This window comes from Hermetia illucens, chromosome 4 (genome assembly GCF_905115235.1).
Source record: "Hermetia illucens chromosome 4, iHerIll2.2.curated.20191125, whole genome shotgun sequence".
In the NCBI taxonomy this organism is placed as follows: Eukaryota; Metazoa; Arthropoda; class Insecta; order Diptera; family Stratiomyidae; genus Hermetia; species Hermetia illucens.
The window spans coordinates 107538046-107564467 of NC_051852.1; the positions used below are offsets into that span (position 1 = coordinate 107538046).

Consider the following 26422-nt stretch of genomic DNA (forward strand, 5'->3'; position numbering starts at 1 on the left):
GCCTAGCAAGATAGTGAATATCTTGCAGATGTCACTCAGCATGGTGGTATCTCTACAACAATATACAACAATACACTGCGTAATATCTCCCTTTTATGTATGGGACAGATAATGCCCCGTTGCCATTCGTCGTCGTGATTCGATCCCACACCTTGAGCGTCAGTTGGCGAAGCGCTTGTTGTGGTTGCTCGCCTCCATATTTAACCAATTCGATTTAAGCTGATGAATTGCACGTACTGTTTCTTCCCTGGTTGTTGGTGTCAGAATTTATCCGTCGCCTTCTGTCGACTGGACTTCTAATAAACTCATATTTTGTTTACAAATTCATCAAAGTCTTTAGCCCATCGCTTGAATGTGCCCATACGATGGGAAATCAGATTTCCCTTTTTGTCTCGAGAGGATGAGCATCGAATTATATAAGGCTTCATCCTAGTTGGTAAAACTCTGCGGTTGCTGTGGTTGCCACTTGTATTTATCGGGTTCACAGTCTTGTTGGTTCTCTAAGGCTTCGTTTTTCTGTCTGTGAAGTCGCTTCTCCGTTCGACGGAGCTCATAATAGGCCTCTGCTCGTGCCCAAGTTCTTTGAGAGTGTAACATTCCCCGCTATGCAGCATTCTTCCTTTCCGTTTCTAGCTTACATTCGTTTTAGAACAGCTGATTGATTTTTTTTTTGCGTCTGGGCCCAAATATTTTATTGGCCGTGTTAATGATAATGTTATTCAGGTGGTTGTGAAGATCATTTGTGGATGCTTTATCTCCAGAACCTCCTCCTCCATTTCCCTCTAATAAATGTTACAGAGGGCTTTGTTATGGGTAGCTTCAGTGGTAACTCTCACCTGATTGCTAGAGGTAATTCTAGGCGGAGTTTTAATTCGAGCCCAGAGCATCAGGTCAACAAGATAGTAATTTGAGCCTATATTGGCTCCCTATATGCTCTGACATTCATCAAGGCTGAGAGGTAGCAGCGTTCGATTAGCTCTTGGTCAGTTTGGTATAAAGTGGAGGTGGAGGAGTCTGGAGAGACGCGCGTTTGTTTGTGGACCGCTTTCTGCGCAGGTAATGTTAACAGTCATTTCGTGCGCTACTCCTAACTGAATTATCCGCATTGGTATTTTTATGTAAGTTAGTTGACCACCGCATATCTTATAACGCTGTACAGGGAGCGCACGTTTCATGAGAAAATGCACAAATCGTTCGTCTCTTTTTGTCGCCGGCCCCATCTTTATAAAATCCGTTCAATCCGAGGCTCTTTTCGTCGCTCCCTAACTTCAGTTTTCTGTGTAGGATTATCAGATCTACCCAACTCCCAACCTGGAATATCAGTTGGTATAATTTCTGCCGCTTTTAGGCGCGGGAGACTCGCCTTAATCCTTCTCCGTCTGCAGTTTTTCATTAAAGAGGAACAGATGACATTTATTCCTCAAAATATCCTCTGTCTCGATATTTGTTTTGAATAAACTTAATAATACCATACACCATTGGCTAATACATGAATGACATGAGTGAATTTGTTCGACTTACAACTTTTGACCACTAATTGTTGTTGGCTCCTTACAAAAATGTGTTCTATTCGCTGGCAATATTTTAACTGTACATCCAGCTGATCCTAAAATTCAATCTTACACAATTATATTTTAGTTTTTCAGAGGAATACGCCAAGAGAAATAATTTTAGTAGCTCAAGCTTGTCAAAAACGAGATAGGGCCATTCGCTTCGATCGAAAAATTAAATTCGATTTCAATTTATACTTTTTTAATTACAGTTTATCACACATACATAGCCAACTATATGCTACTTTTGGTGAATTCTTCACTTATTTTACTATCGACATTTCATTTCCTAATAAAGTGTTGTTTTGCCTTTTTTGTTATACATGCTAACATACCTTGGATGCTATTCAGTAGGATACCAGCTAACTGTGGAGAAGTCAACATCATGTTACACATTTTACAATTATACTATTTACAACAATTTGTTTCAGAAATATTTTTAATTCCGGTAGCATTCAATGTGACCGTTACTCTGAAGAAAAAACATGATCTTTAGGCTGCGATGCAGTTTCTTGGGTCCTTCATTGAAATTACAGGTACTTGACTAGATAGTGTTTTTTAAGAAGTATCTAAAGTGGTATATGAACTGTTATGTGGTCAGAATGACTTAGACTGGGTTTCCCCGTGTCTTGTAGGATTCCCAGTTCTCCATGCAGTGGCTGATTTCATGTTTTTTACTATTTCACTGATGAAGATTCCGTGGACATTCAATATTCATCTAAAATACTTCCTTAAAATTACTATTTTTTTGTATAACACAGAACATCAATTTTCAACGAACATTTTCTGGTTTTTGTGTCTGGCCTTCGGACAAGCTTACAATAAATTTTATTTCCAAAGATAGAAATAAAAATATTATATCAACTCCTCAAGCTTTTTCTTTTATTTTGATTATTTCACACAAAATCCACATATAAACTTTTTAACTTTAGATATAATTGTCCAAAAAGTTACTGTAGACTTTCCCGGTACGATTTTGAAATGTATTGATTTTTTCTCTAGTAAAAATATTTCTAAAAAATGTAAGACTGTTGTAGAAGATATGGTTGATGTTGCATCCATTAGAAATCAGGAGAGGGATGTTCCATGGTCTCTCTAAATTCGCATTTCTAAGTTTTGGTGGTCCTTTGGTGTTCATAATTAGTTTATTTTTTGTCGAAATACATTTCGAAATCGTCCCTAATTCCATTGCATTGTTGCTTTTAGTTCCATAACCATATTTTATACTAACATTGGAGAAAGACCTTTTGGAAACACACACATAATTTGGTTAGAGTAGTTATGAGCGCTAAGAAAATATATTTTCTCGGGACGCTTTTAGAATATCTCCAATGTCTTATGTATCCTTTAAGTCTAATCTTATGTAAATGCTAAATATTTTGGAATACGGGTATATACACTTTAAGATGTGGCCCCACGGTTCGTTTATCCCGTCCAGGCCATTACCACTTTTTTGAAAGGTACGAATAGGCCTTGCAATGGTTCACTATGAAAGAAAATGTCAGTTAGTTTTAGTTGCGTCGGTGCTTCAATTTTGAAAAAAGATACATTAAATATTTTGCACTTACCAATCAAAAAATTTTCTACCCTCAAAAGTTCCATCACAGTCACCACATTTGCTCTGCAGCTGAACGCCAACATAAAGATCATCAATTACTGCGCTTCCGTCTTTATCTACCGTAGCTATCGGACCAACATAGCGAACTCTTCCAACTACTACTCTTCCGTTTTTTGCTATCACTTTAGCTAAGTGTCCTGGTTTCAAGCATTTGGCAGTTCTTGGCAGGAAGGGTAATGACTGCCTTGACGGTGTATAATCTATCGACAGAAAATGGGTTGAATATGATAAAACCCTATTGATTATGATATTTTTTCTGTTATCCTTACTTACCTCTTTGGATGTCAGTTTCCGACATTCTTCTAAGGTTTGGCTTTTTGGCCGTAACATCCTCCGATAGATATGCATTTTCCATGGAGTTTCTGACGAAAGCATCAGCCTCATCAAGAAGGCTTTCGGTTGATCCACTTGAATCGCCGTAAATTGTAAAAATTGAGCGTCCTGGGTAACGTTTTGAGCAAACGCAATGATGTCGAAGATCCGGTAATGACCCTCGGATTTTACAAGCAGGTTCTGTAAAATATAATCTCAATTAAATGTATTTCCGAAAACTGATTAGGATAAAACCAAATTTCTGATTATTTGCTTCTGTATAGGAATAGGGCGTTATCATTGATATGGCCACAAACATACTGGGCTCCAGCCGCAAGAAAAGTCGGAACGGCTGGTTCTACGATGAATGTAAACTAGCAACGGAACGGAAGAATGCCGCATACCGAGTAATGTTACAATTCTCAAAGAACGCGGGCACGCGTAGAGACTTATCAGGAACTCCGTCGAGCGGAGAAGCGACTTCACAGACGGAAAAAGGAAGCCTGGGAGAACCAACAAGTCTGTGAACTAGGAAACTACAGGGAGCAACCGCATCAGGCGCGGAAGTTTTACCAACAAGTCAGCAGGATGAAGCCTTATACACCTCGATGCTCATCCTGCCGAGACAAAGAGAGAAATCTGATTTCCGACAGAATGGGCATATTGGAGCGATGGGTTGAGTACTTTGATAAGCTGCTGAACAACCAGAACATCGGCGAGTTGGAGGTCCCACCAACTGAAGACGACGGATAAATACTGCTATCAGTCGCCAGACAACCTTTAGGGTGAAATTATGCGGTGTTTCCAACGATTAATTAATTGAAATAATAAAACTTGTTGTTTCTTTTTCGTTGGTGTGGGTATTTATTCTTGCAAATACCGATATTTCGGGAACCACTTGTTCCCTTCATCAGTGCAAACAAGTTTCTCAAGTTTCAAACTTGTTTGCACTGATGAAGGGAACAAGTGGTTCCCGAAATATCGGTATTTGCAAGAATAAATACCCACACCAACGAAAAAGAAACAACAAGTTTTATTATTTCAACCTTTAGGGATATCGAATTGGTGGACCTCGGTATAAAACCAGAATGTCTGGAGTTCCTTACTAATACAGGCCAATGCCAGGTACCGGTTGTTGTGCCGTTGATGATCAATAATTGTCAACATTTTTAAAAGTGCGGGGGTGACACTAGCTGCTTGACATATTCTTTTTGTTCCTTAAAGTTCAGTTTGGAATTTTTCGTTCTCTGGTTCGTTATGAAAGTCGGCTCTTCCTAGCCAGGTGTTTACCACTCTCACTGTCGCGTAGACCTCCACATCCTTTGTGTGGTTTGCTATAGCAACCGCAGTCAGGTCATCGGTGAATCCGAGAGTCGTAGCTTTTTCTGAGATGGGAACAGCAAGGTCCCCATTATACATAAGATTGCACAGCAGGGGACGCAGTACCGAGCCCTGTGGTACCTTCGTTGTGACGACATACTCTTTGGGGGTCTCATTCATCTCATATCAGAAAGTTCTCTCTAAGAGGTAATTTTCAATCAGATTCCAGATTCCAGTCAGAGAGGTAGTTTGTAGTTATATCGATAATTGCGCAGAAGTTTCAAATCTCCGTTCAGGCGCCCAAAGTAGGGTGATATATCGATGCTTTAATGTCCGCATAGACAAAAGAATCTATCAAGCTAGACTACTTGATGAAGGTCATTAAGAAAAAGGAAAAAATATACAAAAGAAAGATTGTCTGTGAATAATAAATTATTTTTGAAAAAGGAAATATGTATGTCCATTGCTGATGACCTTCGAAAGGTGAAAGATGATCCATAGTCGAAAGATTTGGGCGATAATATGAGCCGTGTGAGGTGAAGGCATAGGGGGAATTTGATGTTGGAACTAAATAAGTATAACGAAAAGGCTGCGGCTTTTACGGTGTAGTAGTGTCAACCACCTGAGTTAGCAGCTTGAAAGCAAGAGATCAGCATGAGATATAAGGATTTAGACGAGGTATCGCAGTATGAAAGAGGTCAATTGCGGAATATAGCCCGTATTCATCAGCTTATCGTTTGAACTGATTATATCAATTAAGGCAAGAAGAAAAGTTGCGATATGTGCGGAAAAGAAGGATACCTCGTTAAGGACTGCAAATGTGAACCACAGTGTTGTGTAAAGGTCGAGCAGGTGTGGATACCTGGCACTTTAGCTGCAGACGACCATTGTACATAAGGGAGCTGAACCGTACAGGTAATTAAGTTTGGTTCAGGCCAGTAACGTCTAAGTATAACTGTGTAGGAAACACGCTATTTAAGAAACCATGATACTCCGTAGTATCGGTTTGATGAGGTAGAATTCAACGGTATCCACATCTGTAGCTGATACGCTTTTGCAAGTACGACTGAAGGATGATATGAGGAGTTATTAGTGAGTTTCGTGTTTGATGCTAGAGATTGTCGCCCTAAAATGATTGGTGGTGCGCCTGGTGTGTCATCGTCTATTGTCTCCTTGATTAGAAGGTAGTCTAACAATGAGATCATCTGTCTTAATAGCTGGAGCTAATTAACTGTAGAAAGCGTCCATGACGTCAGAAAGCTAAGGGGTTTGGCTCGACCACCAAGGTTTTTGGGGAAAATGTATCTCTAATGGCGTTGGCAGGAGATAAACTGCGAGGAAGAAGTAGGCCAGTTGTTTCAATTCGTAGCCCAGGAAATCGAGAGGTTGAAGTCGCGTAAACAAAGAAGTCTTAAATAGACTTGGAGTACACGAGAGTGCTGGGAAAGTTATGGGGAAGTTTGGATAAGATTTGCATTCTAGTGACTTCCCCGCGACTCTTGTTGAAAATAATAACAGGTCCTGTTTCGCGATAACGAGAATGAAACCGCATTGGTCGAGTTGGTTCAACTTCTTGATTTCATTGCCATGTTGCTTTGGGCTTATCACTTGCGTGGCATTACGTGTGGTGATGATGACACTTAAGCATAATCCCATTGAAAAAATAATAGTTTTATAGAGGAGTGAATATGAACTTTAGTATTTAGTCCAACGGAACGTCTTTTCAATATTTTCCATTACCGAGGTGGAGCTGCTGGCATATTTTGGTCAACAACGAATTACATAGAACAAAGCTCTCAAACCAAACCCAATCACTAGAACTTTTCCTTGATATTATTTTTCCCGTTAGTTCGAAAATACTGAAGTTTTTTACTTCTGAAACCGTGGCAAAATCAGAGTACGCCAAAAGCTACGCTAAAAACTCCCTGTTCATGCTGTCCAAAGCCTTTTTGAAATCGATGAAGAGCAGGTGAAACGGCGAGCTAAACTCCGCGCACTGTTTCAAAATGATCTGTAGGGTATTCATGTGATCAGTGCAGGAAGATCCGCAGCGGAAAACAGTATATTATCTATCGATCAAGTTTTCGAGAAATTCTTCGATGCTTTCCAGGATTAGCTATTATTTTTGCGACGGCAAGGGGCACATAGATATCCCTCCAATTGTCGCACTCAAATCGGATGTCTTCTTTGGTATCTTAAAGATCATCCCCTTCTTCCACTCTTCCGACTCCTTGAATTTCTGTACAAGTGCAAGTGGCAAGTCTGCTGAAACTGCAGATGCAGCGATAAATAATTCTGCGGGGGACTTCAAGTCCAGGGGCTTTGCTCCGTTTGAGTGCATTGATGGCGGAAATGATTTTGCTTCTGTCTGAACAGTGCGTATCCTATGTTACGGTGCTAGCCATTTCATCCACAAGAGGCGTTTTGCGGCATTTCCGCTTCCCTAACCAGCGCAATAGCAAATTCTCTTTTGTAACGACTCACACGACGTTGAACTTTCCGGGATGTCGCTCGATATAGGTGTTCGAACGTGTGACGTATCACAATAGACCCTTAAATTCCTCTCTTTCATCGATCTACTTCCACGATTCCGTAATTAGGCAGGCCTTATGCTGCTCGTTCGGGAAGTTGCCGATGACCTGCGTAGCACCCGAGAAAAGAACATTTTAGATGGCGGCCCAATGCTCAGCGATATTCTCTGACCGGATACTCAGTGTATCTGTCGTTCTATCAGTAAAACAGTGATAGAGCACCGTCGAGAGACAGCTGGATCATATCAAATGGCGTTCCCTTTCGAGGCTGATGTCACCGCCTCTCTTGTTATGTACATCCAGAAGATAACTACTAAATCTATTGCTGATTACAAAGTTGCCAATCTGATTCTTGGTATAGTGTCGGTTAACTGACAATGTGCCACCAATGACGAGACGGTGGAAGTTGCAGAAATCCACAAACCTCCCATCATTATGGTTGCCGGTTTTGGTTTCCCCATCACATGTCCGAGCAAGGTTGTGTTAGATCCCACCTGGGCATTCAGATCACACATCATGAACACTATGTCACCTTTAGGTCCTTTCTTGAACTGCGTGTAACTGCTCTTTGAAAGAATCTTTCTCTACTATCTCAAAAGTTTCCGTTGATGCATAACACTGTACAGTTGTGATGCTCCTTAACCTGGACAGTCAGAGGTCAGAAGTCTGCCAGAAACCGGCTCCCAGGTGAAAAGAGCGCGCCTTGTGGCAGTCGTCGGAAATAACCTCATATCGGATTCACGTCTGCTACCACTTGGCTTTCCAGAGCACATAAGCACATTGCCATTAGTGTGGCAAAAGGAAAAGGACTACTTTCTAAGGTCCCACCATCTTAGTCGTTTAGGTCCGAAATATCGTTGGAATTTTCGTTTGAGTTAGAGAAAGCGAGAATTTTGGGGACATTCGATACCATTGTCAAAGAGACAATAATAGTCCGTTTTCGATAAACACAGGTCTTCAGCGTGACGTCAATCCTTATCTGAAGCGGTGTTGACGTTTCGGTAGCACTAAAGTTGAAGACTTCTAGCCTACAAATTTCTGTTCCCTTTAGTCACCTTTTAAGACAAGCAGGGAATACTGTGAGTGTATTGTTAAGTCCCAACTCACAGGGCAAAGATTCTAGCTCTCTTTACTAATATGAATAATACCAAGATTCTATTAAACCGAAATTATTATAGCCGTAAAACGAAAGGGCTTTTGTTATGCTGCAAGTTAATCTGACCAACTTTTATGTTTTGGCAGCTCTATAGGTGCTGAAAAACGCTTGGAGAAGAATGCTGCGTTCAATGGGGTCCTAATGGGGACACCAGTTTTTCTTAATGCTGACGACGTGATCAGGTTTATATATGATTTTTTTGAGGAGTGTTGTATTTAGTGGTAAAGTAGCGTCTATGTCCTTAATAAAAAACGCTCTCGGCTAAGAATCGTCTTCGGTTTGCAGAGCCTGGTCGGTACAGATCCATCCCACAAACTGCCATCAAACCAGTTCTATTGACTCATCCAGCTTGTGGTCCTTACGCTTCCTACTTTGCGTTGGAGATTCCTCCAGCGCTCTTTATTTTTCATAGGCAGATCTGTGGTAGAAAAGCTTACTGAAGATGTTATAATTGCTTTAGTTTTTTGAGTTACAGCTCACCCTGATTTTTCATTCTCTAAAAACTACATTTTATTTTACTTTGCCTTCTTTATGCCGTTCGATTTAATGGACCTGTTTTTACATACTAGTATTAAACCAATTGCACCCACACCACCAGTTTCCCTTTCTTTTCCTTTCTCTGGTAAAGCTGGAGAGGGAGGCTTTAATAGATTTTGTAGTTAGTTCCTCCGATTCTCTCAGTATCTGAAGTGCCTTCCATCTCTGCATCTTAGAAGAATTAGGAAAAAGTCTAAAGTCAATTGCTATTCACGCCATTTGGCTACAATTTCACATATGTATATCGCTATAATATTCATTAAAGGAGTTTCGTTCACCTTAAGTTTGGTTTCGGATTTTCTCTCATGGTTCTATGCCCGACGAACGACGACACGGCAGAATATAAGCAAGTTCGACGTAGCTTGAATTATGTGGGGCGTACGTGCAATATTTGCTAATTTCCAATATGAACGTTTGCTTTGCCGTCGTGGTAAAACAATTCAACTCAGCGCACGAGTTCCTCTGGTACATGGTGAAACGCCTTCTCTAGATCCAGAAATGAAATGTAAAGAGATCGATGCTTCGAACGATGTCCTTGAGTAACCATCATCATCATCATCAACGGCGCAACAACCGGTATCCGGTCTGGGCCTGCCTTAATAAGGAACTCCAGACATGCCGGTTTTGCGCCGAGGTCCACCAATTCGATATCCCTAAAAGCTGTCTGGCGTCCTGACCTACGCCGTCGCTCCATCTTAAGCAGGGTCTGCCTCGTCTTCTTTTTCTATCATAGATATTGCCCTTATAGACTTTCCGGGTGGGATCATCCTCATCCATACGGATTAAGTGATACGCCCACCGTAACCTATTGAGCCGGATTTTATCCACAACCGGACGGTCATGGTATCGCTCATAGATTTCGTCATTGTGTAGGCTACGGAATCGTCCATCCTCATGTAGGGGGCCAAAAATTCTTCGGAGGATTCTTCTCTCGAACGCGGCCAAGAGTTCGCAATTTTTCTTGCTAAGAACCCAAGTTTCCGAGGAATACATGAGGACTGGCAAGATCATAGTCTTGTACAGTAAGAGCTTTGACCCTATGGTGAGACGTTTCGAGCGGAACAGTCTTTGTAAGCTGAAATAGGCTCTGTTGGCTGACAACAACCGTGCGCGGATTTCATCATCGTAGTTGTTATCGGTTGTGATTTTCGACCCTAGATAGGAGAAATTTTCAACGGTCTCAAAGTTGTATTCCCCTATCCTTATTCTTCTTCGTGTTTGTGTTTGACCAGTGCGGTTTGATGTTGTTGGTTGATTCGTCTTCGGTGCTAACGTTGCCACCATATATTTTGTCTTGCCTTCATTGATGTGCAGCCCAAGATCTTGCCCCGATCGCCGCCTGCTCGATCTGGATGAAGGCAGTTTGTACGTCTCGGGTGGTTCTTCCCATGATGTCGATATCGTCAGCATAGGGCAGTAGTTGGGTGGACTTGAAGAGGATCGTACCTCTTGCATTTACCTCAGCATCACGGATCACTTTCTCGAGGGCCAGGTTAAAGAGGACGCATGATAGGGCATCCCCTTGTCGTAGACCGTTGTTGATGTCGAATGGTCTTGAGAGTGATCCTGCTGCTTTTATCTGGCCTCGCACATTGGTCAGGGTCAGCCTAGTCAGTTGGCGGGACCTCCAACTCGCCGATGTTCTGGTTGTTCAGTAGCTCATCAAAGTACTCAACCCATCGCTCTAATATGCCCGTTCTGTCGGAAATCAGATTTCCCTCTTTGTCTCGGGAGGATGAGCATCGAGGTGTATAAGGTTTCATCCTGCTGACTTGTTGGTAAAATTTGCGCGCCTGGTGCGGTCGCTCCCTGTACTTTTCTAGTTCACAGACTTGTTGGTTCTCCCAGGCTTCCTTTTTCCGTCTGTGAAGTCGCTTCTCCGCTCGACGGAGTTCGTGATAAGTCTCTGCGCGTGCCCGCGTTCTTTGAGAATGCAACATTACTCGGTATGCGGCATTCTTCCGTTCCGTTGCTAGCTTACATTTGCTTTGCCCGCATAGCAGACGAAGGTCAACCCAGCATCGTCTGTTGTCAGACCCAAGCACATGACATTTAGGTAGTTACGCTAAATTGACACCTTCAAAAAGATATATAGGTTTGACTCCTGTATTGTACGTTGAAATACTTACTAATGGTCTGTTCTCTTTAAAAAGGAATTTCAGTGCTATTACTAATAGAAGCGGCGTAGCTTGTCCCACAGCTGGTGAAAAGCTTTGCTTTTCACGAATAACAGAATATTTGTCAAGACAATCGATCAAAGTAAGCCGATGATGTTAATATTGCCGAGGCCTCAAAACTCCTTACAACATCATGAATTAGATTAAACTCGATTAAGAGTTTTAATGGTGCCCTACATCAAGATGAAGTTAGTAACAGACTGTTTAGGATCATCTCATATCAACTGGGTTTCTTGTTGCGGTAAAAATCAAGCGGCCCAAAAATCAACCTACCCCAATCCAGTCTGTGGGCCCTGGAGCAATCATTCTCTTCCTAGTTCAGAATCAGATTCGGTGGGTACGTGCAACTGCTGTAAAAAGAGAAGTCCTACTTACCTTGAAATGTAACCCGTGGCGTATAATTCATACTTTCCGACGTACGAATTCCATGAGCTAATTTACAAACGGCACAACGAATTGACGGTACGCTTCGTGACCGATGTGATCGATCTAGTCCACTAAATCTCGATTCCACTGAGTAGCTGCGACATGAATCAAGAGAATCACCACGTTTGCCCCATGATTCTGCAGTTTGGGTTGTCTGCGTCCCCAAGCTATTCTCGTTGACAGTCCACTGTGAAACTCCAGGCGAAGTCATACTTGCACTTGGGGTCATCCTGTAAAGCAAATCAAAAGAATATTAGGTCACATCCAACTTTATTAATATGGGCTCTAACCTACCCCTTCAAGGCATAGTCTGGTGTTTTCAGATGATTTCCTTTATAGTAACGATTTGATGGCTTGCTTGCGCTTTGGGTTCCTTTTTCGGCACATAAATGGTCTGCAGATCGTGATAATTCCGGAACCATACTCGTGAAGTTTATGTCGCTAAGTAGCACACGTCTTGCTTCTTGAGTTCGATCAGAGTTCCTAAAGTATATTAACATATAAAGGAATATAAAAGTATATTGTTAAGGAAAAGCATTTGGTGGATGATCCAGAAGTCATATTTCGATAATAGGAACATTTTTGGCGGATTTGTCAAGGAATTTTAATGCTTCCCACTAATTATTGCTGGAATAGAGGCGCCATTCCCTCGTTAAAACTCACTAATCCTTCAGGGAAATTTAAGCGCCACATATAGCATGACGGACTTTTGCAGGAGTCAACCATGAGGCGGGGGGCTAGATCTCCATGGATAGGACTTCGAAAGGGTCGTTATATTTTGATGTGCAAATATTTGCTTATGCATTGTGTGTGGACAGGAGTCTACATATTTCTGGTGTTCAGAAAACCAGAGCATAAAATTTATATAGGGGAAGGGGAAGGAATGATAGTGCGATCCGGCGAGTTAGCGATCGCGTGCGGCTTTAAATATTATTCAACTGAAGGTTTCAGTTGTGGGTAACATGAACATCCTGACATCAAATTTCAATTGATTTAAGGAACAAGTTGTTCAAAAATGGTATGCTCATGGGTTATGTTGAAATAAGTTAGGGTAGGTTAGAGAAACGGGTGAAATCGTAGCTCCGTGCACATACAATATATAGACAAATTCTTCATTCAGAGGTAGCTTAATCTTTAGCATGGCAACAAAAGCCTCTCTAGTCTTTACGAGCCAATTTATTATCAGAAATGTTTCGTTAATTTGACTGAGGGATATCGGAATATATTTGAGTGAAGTAGCCTATCCAATTTTGCCGCAGACATTCTTCTGCAGGCCAAAAGAATGGCCCTTATCTTTATCTTTTTTTTTCTGAGAGGTTATGTTAAATTCATTCTTGAGTTTTCCGAAAACACTTTTCTGCTGAATTCTCCATCAAGACGGTGTAAACTACTATGCCTTTAATCGGGAGCGATAATTCAAAGGGAGATCGTTGGTCGATGTAAGTTCATACTTCATTTACCGCATTTGTACCCCTAGACCTACTAAAAATAAAACCACCACCATTTGAAGGCCTCCCCCAAAATCAAGGGCAGTGAAAAACAATGGTCATGATAGTTCCCCATGCCTCGGAAGGTGCGGTGGGAAAAAGCCAATATGGGGAAAACAACTTATAAAGAACAGAGTCCCGACCCGGAGGAAGAAGTCTGTATGTCATGTTCTTCCTTTCCATCTGCAATGCAACTCAGATTGTTTGGAAGTAATTTTTAAAGCTGCAAGAATTATAAAGTTAAAGTTACATCTAAAAACGGTGTTGTTTACCGTTCGAGTGAATAATCCTGTTGAAGATATGTTTCAAATGTCTGTATCAACGACACTTTACGAAGGTAAGCACAATTGACACTGGTGTCAATCGATTGGTCCGACCGATGCGAAATTTGTAGGGTAAATAGAGGCTTGGAAATTGTTATGTCGTCGTGTTATGGACGTACGGAGGTCAAGTCATTCTGGAGTGCATGAGTTGATCGATAAGAAGTGGCTTTATGCAAAGTAGGGCAAGCAGCGAACATTCGTATAATTGCTAGACCCTTACAAGTTTTATATTTTCGTAATCCGAGGACACACTTAACAGATAAAGTAAAAGAGCCAAAACCCAAAACCAAGATTTGGTTGGCTGGTTCAATTAATTAGTGTAGCTTAAGTAAATAATTACTGCTATTCAAAATTTGATTAAACTTCGGACTATGACTGCTTGCCATTAGGTCGCTGGGTCCAATCTTAATTAATTGCATCTACAACAAAACTGAGTTCTGGATGCTGGTGTTTGATTATATGTGGTTGCTACTCACCCCTTGGTGGAGTGCAGCACGTTAACTACACCTACGCGCCATTGTTTGCGTCTACCTGAAATGCGCTGCAGCTCCCCCAGGATTTCCCGAAACGCTCGCACTTCTGGGGCGACCTACTCGTCGGCCATTTTGGGAGAGTGGATTCCACTGCATGGCATAGCCAAGGAATGCACCCCAATATGTGATCTACCCACTGCCACTGGAAAGTCTGTGCGCTGACCGATTTCTTCATTTGGAATAGTATCAGGGCAGCGCCTGATAGCCCATAGGAACTCGAACCACCCGCTCGAGATGCCAAATTTCTTTGATTTCCCGACCCAGTGGCTCATAACACACCTTCTTCTCCACGAATTTTCATTCAATGTTGCAGTGATGAGCGATAGCCAACTATCAATAATACATGCGGAGCGACCCGTCTTGTCAACTAAAAGCATGTCAGGTTTGTTGTGTGCTATATGGCGATCAGTTAGAACCTTCTGCTCGCAACAGAACTATCAAGTACTGCTTGCCGCGCATATCGGTTAAACGAACATGTTCTCGTGCCCAGCCCTTGTTAGTATGCAAGGTTTTGATGATTGATCTTACATACAGTATTATGTCTGTTCGTGTATTGCGCCCGTGCCATTAGAGTGCAGCCAGAAATGAGATGGTCCAACGTTTCTAACACCGAACCATAAATTCTGCGTTAGTCTTTTTCCACCCACTCTTTCATTATGAGCTTTTCATAAGTTCGGGTGGTGACCACGCCATCCTGAATGGCACACATGTATCTCTCCGTCCTACCAAAGAGCCCCCAGCACATAGCCATCTGTTCGCCAAGTGGAAATCCACAAATGGTTTCCAAAGATAATCCACGTGCTTTTCTGCATGAATATAATTATTAATATGAATTAACTGTCTTTTCAATTTGAGGATTCACTTCCTTCCTTTTCCTCCATAATCCCGTAAAGCTCTTACTACATAGGGACATCCTCCAAAATCATGCTCGGAGGATGTCAAGGAAGGACGGAAACCTCAGAGGCCGCCCTTCTCAAAAAATCTGAAGCAGGGGGAAACATCGATCCAGGATGTGATCCGCCGTGGATCCTTCTTTTTGATTGCGGCACTCGATTTTGAAGTTTTACGACTCTACGTGCACGGTCGAGCCGTCTTTTTGTATTTCAGTTTCAGATTTAGCTCGCGTGTTGGTCATGTCGGTAGGCGTACGCTAGTCCCCATTGGGGTATGTCCGGATCCGTACACATGAATTCAGAGGACCCCCAATATTTCCGAGGCAGGTTAGCATAGAGGCGTGCAAGCATGTCGACGGACCACTTCGATGAACTTCAATATATGCTAGCGGTCCTTCACAGTCAATTTCGCCAATTTTTTAGGTTTTTGGGATAGCTTTTTCCTCTTGGTCTTTTTCGGCACGCACTGCGGTACTCGTCACACCTAACATAAGTATGAAAGGCACCAGTTTTGCCCATTCATATTCTTTTCAGCTCAAACTTGAGATCTTCTTTCTCCGTTGTTCGGATTCTCTTCAGATTTCCGCTCAGATCTTTTAGGTCGGGCTCAGCTTTGACCTTTTTAAGTATCTTCGGATTCGCACTTTGACCACATGCTTTACTCTTTCTAAATTCTAAGTGTGAGGAACTGTCTGTATGCCTGTTTTCTTCTGATTACTTAGATGGTTCCCCTTTTTTTCTTGGCCGTAATTCGTTGGCAGAATGGCGTCACTTGGGTGGCCTGAGAGAGGAGTTTTCTGCTTCTCTTTAGAATTGTTTTCACCTCAGATGCCCACTCCGGTCGGAATTTCAACAATGGGTAACTCTGTGGTTGATCGTCCGTCTGGGGGCGGTTAATCTTCGGCATTCACATTAGTCCGTTAGTTCTCGAACTTTAGAGTGGGTCGTGGATGTGTGTTTTGCGGCCTCGAATTGGACTAATCTTTCGATGTGTTAGGTGGGTTTTTCTTAACTCTATTTAGAAGCTTCGTCTTATAGACGTTCTTCATATCTTCTTACCCATATCGAAGGTCCAGAGCTTGCATCAGTAATGTGAAGTCACTTTGCTGTTCTTTGGGTGTCGTCTGCAATATCACAGTCGCTGGTCCCCTTAAAGCCAAAATTAATGCATTGTCTCTTTCTTGTTGACTCTATCCATTGCTTATCACAGCGGTTTCGAACTGGGTCTTGTAATTATTCAGAAAGTTTGTTCATTTAAAACTGGTGCTGTTAGGTGTTTCTGACCTACCATTTCTATTTTGATGATGTTGGCTGCCTTAAAATAAGTTAAGTTCAGTTTCCTGGCTTTGTTTTTCAATTTTCTCGCTGACCTCTTTCGCTAGTGGGTCGATTTTCAGGAGGCCGTCCCTAATTTCACTTGACATTTGTCTAAATTCGCTTGCTCGTTGAATCATTTTGGCGTTGAAGTCACTCTACAACTCACTAAAGTCACTTTTCAACGAGCTTAGGCCGCTTTTCCAGCATTGAATCGTGATAATTCCTTTCAGGGAGCCATTCTCAGAAACTACTCAACCAAAGAATTGAAAAAATCAGGAAGCTGCCTTTATATGGTACCAGGGTTTCCTTATTGATGTTAGAGTTATTTATTATCATTCATCCTAACTAAATATAGTATTATAAATAGTGTCCGGATAGTTCAGTTCAAATCTCACTGGTGGCAGTGGAATTTGTATCGTGATTTGACGTCGGATACCAGTCGACTCAGCTGTGAATGAGTATCTGAGTCAAATCAGGCTAATAATCTCGGGCGAGCGCAATGCTGACCACATTGCCTCCTACAGTGTACTGAAGTGTACTGTTACGGTCTTGAATGAAGCGCTCTAACACACTTCAAGGCCTTGATCCAACGATCATGTTGTTGAAATCGCATTATTGCTAACCAAAGCTATAATAGGCCAAATTTGTCTCTTTTGCGTAAATTTACTATAATCCAAGACTTTGAACGTTAGGATCATAATAAAGTGAATGGCATGACATGGGTAGGTAGGTATCAGTGGTCGCTCCAAGAAACCTAATTAGCGCTGTGATGTACAATTTTGATGCCATAAACTCCTAAGACCGTGGCTGCTGCTATGAGAGCTGGGAGGTAAAGTCCAGCTTAGATTTGCAGAGCCAACCCGTAGCATTCACGAAGGAAAGCAGCTCTCTCACTCTGCAGCTAAAAATCTCTCTGAGGTCCCCAAAGAATGGTTTACCTAGTGTTCGTAGCCTGACTGTACCTAGAGCTGGGTAATCCCCAAGGAAGTGCCTGAGAATTTCCCCCTCTTTTCCGCAGTTTCGGTAATGCGAATTGTAGGGTATGCCGAGCCTGACGGCATGGTCCCCTATGGGCCAGCGCCCGTGCAGATCGTCGTATTTTTGTATGCATTTGCAAGCGTCTGGCGCAGAAGTTCTCCTGGTCGGGTTTGGCGGCACAGGTGGTGAGCCTTCGACGCCTGAGGTCCGCGGCTGCTAAGTAGTGCAAGTAGATTCCGCCCTTGATAGTCGTCAGCGGGATACCGACTGTACTCGCCGAAGGACTGTCAAGAGCAGAGCCCCGTCTGACCAATCCCAACCACCCCTCTATCTTCATATGACTGGGAATCGAGAAGAGCGTGCCGCCCATGGTATGACATACCAAATGTATAAACATTATGGGGATAAATTTCCACTCAATTATATAAGAAATGTTTCAAACCTTTCATAGCTAAGGCGTTCAGCTTCCAGTTTCCCGACTTATTCTTCTTGTTGTATAGCTCTGCTCTGATAGTTGGCGATAGTCAATTGGTAACTCCAATAAAACAACTAAGCTCACCTCAACTAATCGTGATTGTAAGATGCTTCCTTTCAGGACCATCGTAGTTGTCTTTGCCGTGGATATTTTTACTCTTACCTTTTCCCGACGTGTATATTATTATTATCGAACAATGCGCTGAAAGCCTTTGTTTAGGTTTCATGGGAAAGGTGTTTCATTTTCAAGGATGATGTCTAGAAGAAAGACCATTGCCACGTCTCTTAACTTTGTTTAAAAGAAATTAATCAATTTTCGTTTCCACTATTAAGAACTTTATGATGCCAATCAGGAAGAAAGACCATGACATGTTCATTGTTATTCATGCTCCAATTGTCCAAAGAACGGTCAATATCAATGAATTTGGGCCAAGCAAAATTATTTGGTTGCGCACCAATCCATGAGAAGTGCATTAAAATTTCATCATCATGACAGTTCCAATCTATGCATCTAAATTCCTGCAATTCAAACCTTCATCAGATGCGTATTAAAATCCAATTATCCCATTAATGAAAATGCGCAATCCTATTTTCCATATCTCTCGCACCCACAAAACCTCGAGAGAATTGGAATTTCGCAACTGCCTGAATTATCTTGAGTTCAAACAGGCTCAATTGGTATCCTAATTGAAACATGCAACAAAGTAAACCCAATTTTCGATGTTTGAAATTGATGAGGTGCCGGTGAACGTCAGGTGGATACCATGGGAGCTATTGCGAAAAGGACTCTCTTCCTCCTGCATATTCATGTCTCTAAAAGGATTACAACGAATTCGGGCATGCCGGAAGGCAGGCGCTCGTTTGAGTGATACGTGTATTGAGAGAAGGACTGGGGGATGATTGAGGACGAAAGGAACGAGAAGGATCACGTTGAATATTATACCTATCACGTGTACGAGGAGTCAAAATGAAATTTGTCACGATATAATGAAATCAATCAAAAAAGTTTCTGACGTGAGCGTTTTGTAACGTAAGACAGATTTATCGTTTGATTGTTTAAAACATTGTCTCCTTTGAGATTTGTTAACTGAATTGGAAGAGGAGGAGGCACCACTTTCGGTATAAGAGTTGGGTGATTCGTGACCTTTTCATGTCAGCTCACATTAACAGAGTCACAGATTTTTTTTCGTGGCATACAAAAAAAAAGTGTCTGCTCAACTTACCTTATAATATGCCTGTGACACCCAGTGGTTGCGACAGATGGAGTGAATTTTGATGGGAGCGTAAATGGACCACCAGCATGGAATCGACTATCGGCTAATTGACTCTCCGATTTCCAGTGATCTGGGAGTGCTGTTATTTCAGTTTGGGCAGCACTACTACGTTTGGTCCCCGCTACACCACCAGCCCTGGGTGACTGCGTTGGGGTTCCTTGCCCACCGCCAGCCTGCCTTCCACCACGACGATATTTAGATCCAATAACAGGTACATGACGACTTGTGGTTATGGTGTCAGCTTGCATGAGTGGTCTGTAAATATATTTAATTTTATATGACTTGCTAGTAAATATAAATGATGCGTCTGTTACCTATAAGCTGGCGGATTAGGGCATGTATTCCTTCTATACATCTCAAATGTCGTTTCCTCAATGATACCACATTTTGATATATCCGTTTCCACAATCACATTATAATTCGTCCACTTTCGCCCGAAAGATGAATCTTTATGGTCAAAAAAGTCCATACTCTCGTCTCTACCGATTGAATGTGAATCGTCCTTGTGATCGCCGCTAGTCTCCCGTTCCAAACTGGAAGATTTCGTGCTGCGTGGACCGTCCGTACTCTCCGAACTCTCTAAGCTCTTTTGCTGTGCTATATTTGCAGTGTAAACTGCATCATGACTAGTAGAGGCTGGAATCTTTTTCGCTAATGATGAAGCACCTTCTTCTGACTCAGAATGTAATGATGAAAATTTGACCAGGACTGGTGTACCTGATGCACCTGGGGGTTGCCACGGATCATACTCCGATATCGAGACTAAATCTTCTTGTATTGGTTCGCGATTTTCATCAGATGAGAAGATTAGCTCAATATCGTCTACTTCTTCCTTAGAGTCATGGGGTCGTATGGACGTTTTTCCGTCGATAGTAGCGGATTCAATTGGAGGTTTATCTTCGAAGAATACTGAGTTGTCGCTGCCAGAGGGGGAATGGTCATCCTTTTTCAAACCTTCTGTAGAAAGCAGCTGAGTAGCACCTTCCTCGCTGTCCTTGGGTAACGACATCTCGTCCTTGAGACTTCTTGCCGAGCTCGGCTGACTGCTAGAGCTGGTGTCTGTACTTGCACCGTGAACTTTTACATTCGATAGAACCTTAATCTTAACATCGATTTTTGAAGCCATTTTGCGTCTTGCTGTAACTCGAATATCTGGAATAAAGGATAATTTCCGACGACTCCTGCTTTCTGTAGTGAAATTGGAAGATATCGGTGGTATATTCGAGTCCTTTGGAAGTTCTAAATGCTGGAAAGTTTCAACTTCCTCCACAATATCTCGTCTTTCAATAATAGAGATACTTTTGGTTTCCGAAACTTCCTGTTCCTCCTCTTCTATCTTTTCTTCCTTTATTGTCTCAACCGTTGTGGCTGGTGATGGGACATGTTCCAGTGAAACCTCGGGAATTGCTTGCTTCTCAGGTAAGCTTGTTTCAATGACTTTTTCTTGAAATTTGGCACTTTCTTTTATTTCAGATTGTGCTGTGAGTTGGTTTCTAAGCCTTTGTATTTCAAGTTTAGCGTCTTCAAGTGCTGTCCTAAGTGCAACGATAGTTTGGTGCAAGGTGCGTACTGTATCTATTGATTGAATTGTTGTGGTGAGATTTTCCATTGGGCAAACACCCCATCTATTGGTACCGCCAGTTGCTCCGTTATTTTCGTCCATCTCGTGTCCTCCCTTCTGCTGCCAAATATTGATTCCGACTCAGCCATGCGGAAAGTATCTGAAATTTAAATGAAAGGATATGTTCACTAGGCCATCGCATTCTATGGAAAATATTTGCGGGATTTTGTTATTGAATTACAATCTGGTAATTATTTGCTATGGTTTCGCTTTAGCCTGCATTCAGTTTGGATTTTCTAACCCCAAACCTTTCAGGGGATAGAATTTGCGGTTTTAACGAGCAGACGATGTATACACACGCTGGATATTATGTCATATCGAATGAGCTCCAGACACAACAACAGCCAACTCTGCGTGCTGGCGTATTTTCCATGGAAAACGTTTTTCAGCCCCATAAATTTCACCGTGAGGACTTGATCGATAAATTCTTTTACACGTTTTCATTGTCAGCTCTAGGAGCTTTAAGTCTCATTTCGGGGAAACTGCTGAAGTGTTGGCCACATCCGATGGACGAGAAGGACTGCTGTCTATTACAGCAAGGTGATTTTGTTCAAATTAACTCAAATGTGACATGGAAAATCAGGCTGGAAAGTTTCTCCCATCTCTCGCAAACTTCGTTAAAATTTGAACTGCTTTTCATTTCGCTGGCAATCTCCTCTCGATTGTGACCTATTTTCTTCCCTTCTTTGCAGTTAATGTTTTTCCTATGCTTAACACTGAAGCTCAGGTTCTATCAATTACAATAAATTATCGTAATAAATCGGAATAACGTTTCCGAAAATCAATGCACGTTAAGCTACGCAAAAGATTCCCGAAAAAGACCAATGACCCGGTTATGTAATTTCGAGACACGCAATATTTCTGTAGTTGGTTGTTGTTGTTAGATATCCTGGCTCATTCATTATTCGAGCTTCGAAAATGCTCTCGAATTTTATTGTCTTGTCTACATACTCGAGAGCCATTTAGCTCCTTTGGTTAGGGTAGAAAACTTGAGGAAATATTCAAGCAGGTGAGATTGGGGCAGACTTTAAATGGAGGTGTAAATTTTTAGCGGAGTATAATTTTTCGCTGATTTTAATATCCTCTTGATTAGATTGCGGAGCGCTCCTCAACTTCTTTATCTTCCTGGCGAAGCTCGGACGTGCTTGGAGTACCCTGTGTAACACAGCCGGGAGGCTCATTCAACCTTCTTATTTCGGATGTGATCAAAACGTGTCACGCCACTAGTCCAACGCAACATTTTCGTCTCCATTATCGCAAGACGCCGTTCATTGTCTTTTATAGTCGGCCAACACTCAGAACTAGGGGGAGCGGCAGGACGGACGACATTGCGGTAAATTTTAGATTTGAGACGTTCGTTGATACGTTGATCGCAAAGAACACCAGTTGTGGAACGGCACTTCATCTAGGTTGAGTTAATGCGTGAAGCAATTTCATAGCGCAGTTCTCCATTGGATGATAGCATTGACCCGAGGTGTTTAAATCACTCAGTTCTGGGCAGGTCACTGCCGCTGATAGTGATTGTGCCTGCTTCATGGGGATCGGTCGTCAAAAATTCAGGTTTGTTCAGATTCAATCTGAGATCGCGTTGCGTGAGGCGATCATTCCATTCCAACTCAAAGTGAATACTTTCTATGATCACATTGTACTGTAAGGAATCACTTAACAGAGCTGCTCTGCGTTGTTGGAAGGTTTATAGATATTGTTCACGCGTAGGCGAACATTACCTTAACCGATGTTGTCTTAAAGAGAGTGCGCACTGAAGGCAGTTTGGCACCGAAGAGAAACCTGAGCATCTTGATTCTGATCAAGCGTGGAAGCTCAGAGGTAATCAATTCCCGAATAGGCATTGGTGAAGGTTGTCAAGCAATACACGAGGAATGGGATGGCACATGTCTATAGGGGGGGATTTACCAGGAGGATAGCATGCCGCAGATGCAGGTAGGCAGGCCACAAAGTCAAAACTTACAACGAAAAGCAGGGTTACATTCTTTACAGGTATCGCGGCCCCTTTGGCAAGGGCGTTGCCTATACTGCAACTTGAAAGGGTTGGGACGCGGCTAAGATGTTCTGCATTCACTAAATTTACATGTACCGGAGTGTACAATAATTGTTACGTGTTGCGAGCACAGTTCGCTGTGAAGGTAAACGTTGGTCTAGTGCTTATAAGTGAATAGTATATAGAATAATAAAGACCCAGCCTCATTACATGTTTGTCAGTGTCTGCTTAACACTGGACTTTCGACGTAAATTTAATGGAGGACACTTTCTTGGGCATGAAGGGGCGGAAGCTGGGGAATCGAATGGCGAAAGCATCATCAAAACTCCTGAGGGAAACAGACCATCTTTCTTTTGAACACTGGATCCACGCCAACGTTTTGCGCCCAGACTGTGGGAAATTATTAGTGTTGTTGGTAGACTGGTGGGGTTTTCTGCAAGACTTCTCCGTTAGCATCATCAATACAAACGCTATTTCCCGGCGTGCCAAGGTGGAAATATATGGGGACTTGGTTACAAAGTGGTCATTCGAAAAACTGAGGATTTGCGGAAACTCTGTTCATTTAGTTCTTAACAGGGGGCCACATAGTATAAACACCATTACCTTTCTATCACGTTTGGGTTGATGGCAACGACGTAAAAGGCGTAGAGGTTTGCCTACTTTTCACCACGAAAAAACTTGGAGATCCCTTTTGGGAAAAATAAGAAAGTACCAGGACCCGACGGTATCTCGGTTGAAGTATGTAAACTAACGCTTCATCATCGACCAGTCCTATTATTTGACAGATTCAACGTTTGCTTGAGAGGGGGGGGGGGGCATTTTGTTTTGTCGCTGAGATGTAGCGAGACTCACGCTGATTAGCAGAGCTAAAATATACCCTCTGCTGCGTCCTGCAGAACTACCACTCTGGATGCCTGACACAGCATGGAAAGTGCTCGAAAAGCACATCGAAAGAAAACCCGGAGCTCATCCCAAATTCAATTCAGCAGGGAATCGACGGTGGATGCTATCATGGGTGTTTTGGATGCTTTTCATCGAGTTGAGGAGTACCACCGTCAATCTCGATAAGTAGTGCTGCTCGTTACCCTTGAAATCAGAAATGCTTTCTATTTCGTAAGATGGACAGATATGCAGGGCGTTTAAGAGTGCGTTGCAGTCCGTTCTGCTCTATGGTGTGGAGGTATAACTAGTACTTGGCAAGGAGGGCCTTCCATAAGTACAGAGATGGGGATGTTTACGGGCGATCGTAGGAGTGATCTCGATCCTCCTCCTTCCGAACCGAAGTAAAATACGAGCACAGGGGAAGGGATTTGTGGGTGGTGGCTCAAGAAGAACGGTAACGTATAGTGAATGAGTGGTAGGTCCGTAATTAGCAGCCTGTGAGTACATTTTCGTTCCTTGAAGTTAGAAATCACCCTTCGCGAAGATAAGCCAGCTGTTGCTAAATTATCCTGAACATAATTCAAGCGTTCCCTGAAATTCAGCCTTGGATCGACTTTTACCACCAATACCGATGTCAAGGCGGCCTCTTGGTCATCAAACCGTCAGTTGTCAGTGTTAGTAATATTTCCAGCAGCTAGTCGCAAAGGTCATCTCCGTTTTTTCCATCACCACGTCTTGTTTACTCATTTTTAACCATGGTATGATTTGGTTTCATTCGCGTTAAGGTGTGATCGCAAACGCTTCATCATACATTATATGTCATAAAATAGGCCTCGAAACGGAACCTTAGGGAATTTCTGCTGTAATGATGTATTCCGGCGGTATGTCCTTTGTCCCCAGCTCATTTGAGTTGCTTTGGAAGGTATGTTACTTCTCACTTAGAATAGTTAAATAATTTGGGACACCCAGAGTTACCAAAGTGCCATGGTATTGCGTCATTATATCTTAAACTAGATTCATGAATTTTGCTATCGGGTTAGATCTAGGGAAGGGTCATTGAAATCTATTGCCGCTCTTATAGTATCCAAGTGGTATCTTAAAGATGATCACACTAATGCTATAATCTAAAAAGGGATTGCGCTGTTTCTATTAGAGATTTACACTGACTCTGGGTTGTGTGTTATGACATTGAAGATGGAAGCGTTGGAGTTATGTTCGTAGGGAAAACAACGGGCTAGGAAAGTGTAGTTGCTACCTGCAGCTGACTAATAGAAGATCATGGTTCAATAGGTATATTTTTGTAATTATTGGCTTTAGCTAAAGCTATATGACTACGAGTCGTTATCAAAGCATTGTGTGAAAGCCTAGAGATATTTTAAGAGTCTACCCACTTCTGTTTTGGCTTCCGAGGTATCTTCGTCATAAGTCTGAAAAAGTCGGGCAAGCGCAGGGCTATTTCTCTCTTTGGCTGAGACCATGACTCTAATTTTCTCCAGGTGGTATTTTGAGGAGTATGTCCCCATTAGAAGTACTACTAGGGTTCTTAAACGATGGTATAAATTCTGCTTTAGCAGCCTTAGGTTTTTGACGAAAATTTTCGTCTCCCAGTTCCCGCCCGTATTACTTCCTCAACCGGAATCAATCTATTCTACCTTGTCCTCTAGAATGGGCTTGACATGGCTTTCTTGTAAGATCCAGCCAATATGTCAAATTGCTCACTACCATCGATGATAGTTTGTCTAGGACCTGAATTAGGAACTTTTCATGAAGACCACTGAATTTAAGCAGCGCTTTGTGTCAGTTACATACTAAATGGCTGATATGGTGTATCCGTTTAGTAGTCACCAGTAGTGACACGATGACACCAGTTGTATGCAAGGGGTGATATCCTGTATCCGTGTTTAAGTCGAGGTCCTAAAGGTTTAATGTGAGTACTTGCCATGCGGGCATAACCCCACGGTTCTCTTCGGATACGTATTGATTTGGAAACCAATTCAGAACTTCATAGAATCTGCCCATTTTTAAGGTTTTGTATGAAACAAACCCTTTTTAGAATCGATTCAATGTATGTTTGTCTGTCACACCCGTTTTATTCGGAAATGGCTGAGGGTATTTTCATGAAATTTGGTGAAAATATGTAGTCTATGAATCTCCTTACATATCATCATCATCAACGGCGCAACAACTGGTATCCGATCTAGGCCTGCCTTAATAAGGAACTCCAGACAACCCGGTTTTGCGCCGAGGTCCACCGATTCGATACCCCTAAAAGCTGTCTGGGCTCCTGAGCTACACCATCGCTACATCTCAGGCAGGGTCTACCTTGTCTTCTTTTTCTACCATAGATATTGCTTTCATAGATTTTCCGGGTGGGATCATCCTCATTCACACGGATTAACTGAACCGCCCACCGTAACCTATTGAGCCGGATTTTATCCACAACCAGACGGCTATGGTATCGCTCATAGATTTCGTTATTATGTAGGCTATGGAACCGTCCATCCTCATGTAGGGGGCCAAAAATTCTTAGGAGGATTCTTCTCTCGAACGTGGCCAAGAGTTCGCAACTTTTCTTGGTAAGAACCCAAGTTTCTGAGGAATACATGAAGACTGGTAAGATCATTGTCTTGTACAGTAAGAGCTTTGACCCTATGGTGATCCGTTTCGAGCGGAACAGTTTTTGTAAGCTGAAATAGGCTCTGTTGACTGCCAACAACCGTGTGCGGATTTCATCATGGTAGCTGTTATCGGTTGTGATTTTCGATTCTAGATAGGAGAAATTATCAACGGTCACAAAGTTGTAGTTTCTATCTTTATTCTTCCTGTTTGACCAGTGCAGTTTGATGTTGATGGTTGGTTGGTTTTTGGTGCTGACGTTGCCACCATATATTTTGTTTTGCCTTCATTGATGTGCAGCCCAAGATCTCGCGCCGATCACCGCCTGCTCGATCTGGATGAAGGCAGTTTGTACGTCTCGGGTGGTTCTTCCCATGATGTCGATATCGTCAGCATAT

General features: G+C 42.3%; 1 protein-coding gene across 1 annotated transcript in view; it reads right to left on the reverse strand.

Moving 5' to 3' along the window:
* Positions 1 to 1735: 1735 nt before the first annotated feature.
* LOC119655971 overlaps positions 1736 to 26422 on the reverse strand; it is a 58449-nt gene continuing 33762 nt past the window's right edge. Inside the window, exons 2-8 of the mRNA XM_038062204.1 lie at positions 19221 to 20627; positions 18856 to 19161; positions 11922 to 12110; positions 11577 to 11857; positions 3442 to 3681; positions 3119 to 3368; positions 1736 to 3036 (exon numbers count right to left, since the gene is read on the reverse strand). Of these exons, the coding sequence (XP_037918132.1) occupies positions 2976 to 3036; positions 3119 to 3368; positions 3442 to 3681; positions 11577 to 11857; positions 11922 to 12110; positions 18856 to 19161; positions 19221 to 20569 (2676 nt within the window). The 5' untranslated portion in view covers positions 20570 to 20627 and the 3' untranslated portion in view covers positions 1736 to 2975. The remainder of the gene's footprint in view (positions 3037 to 3118; positions 3369 to 3441; positions 3682 to 11576; positions 11858 to 11921; positions 12111 to 18855; positions 19162 to 19220; positions 20628 to 26422) is intronic.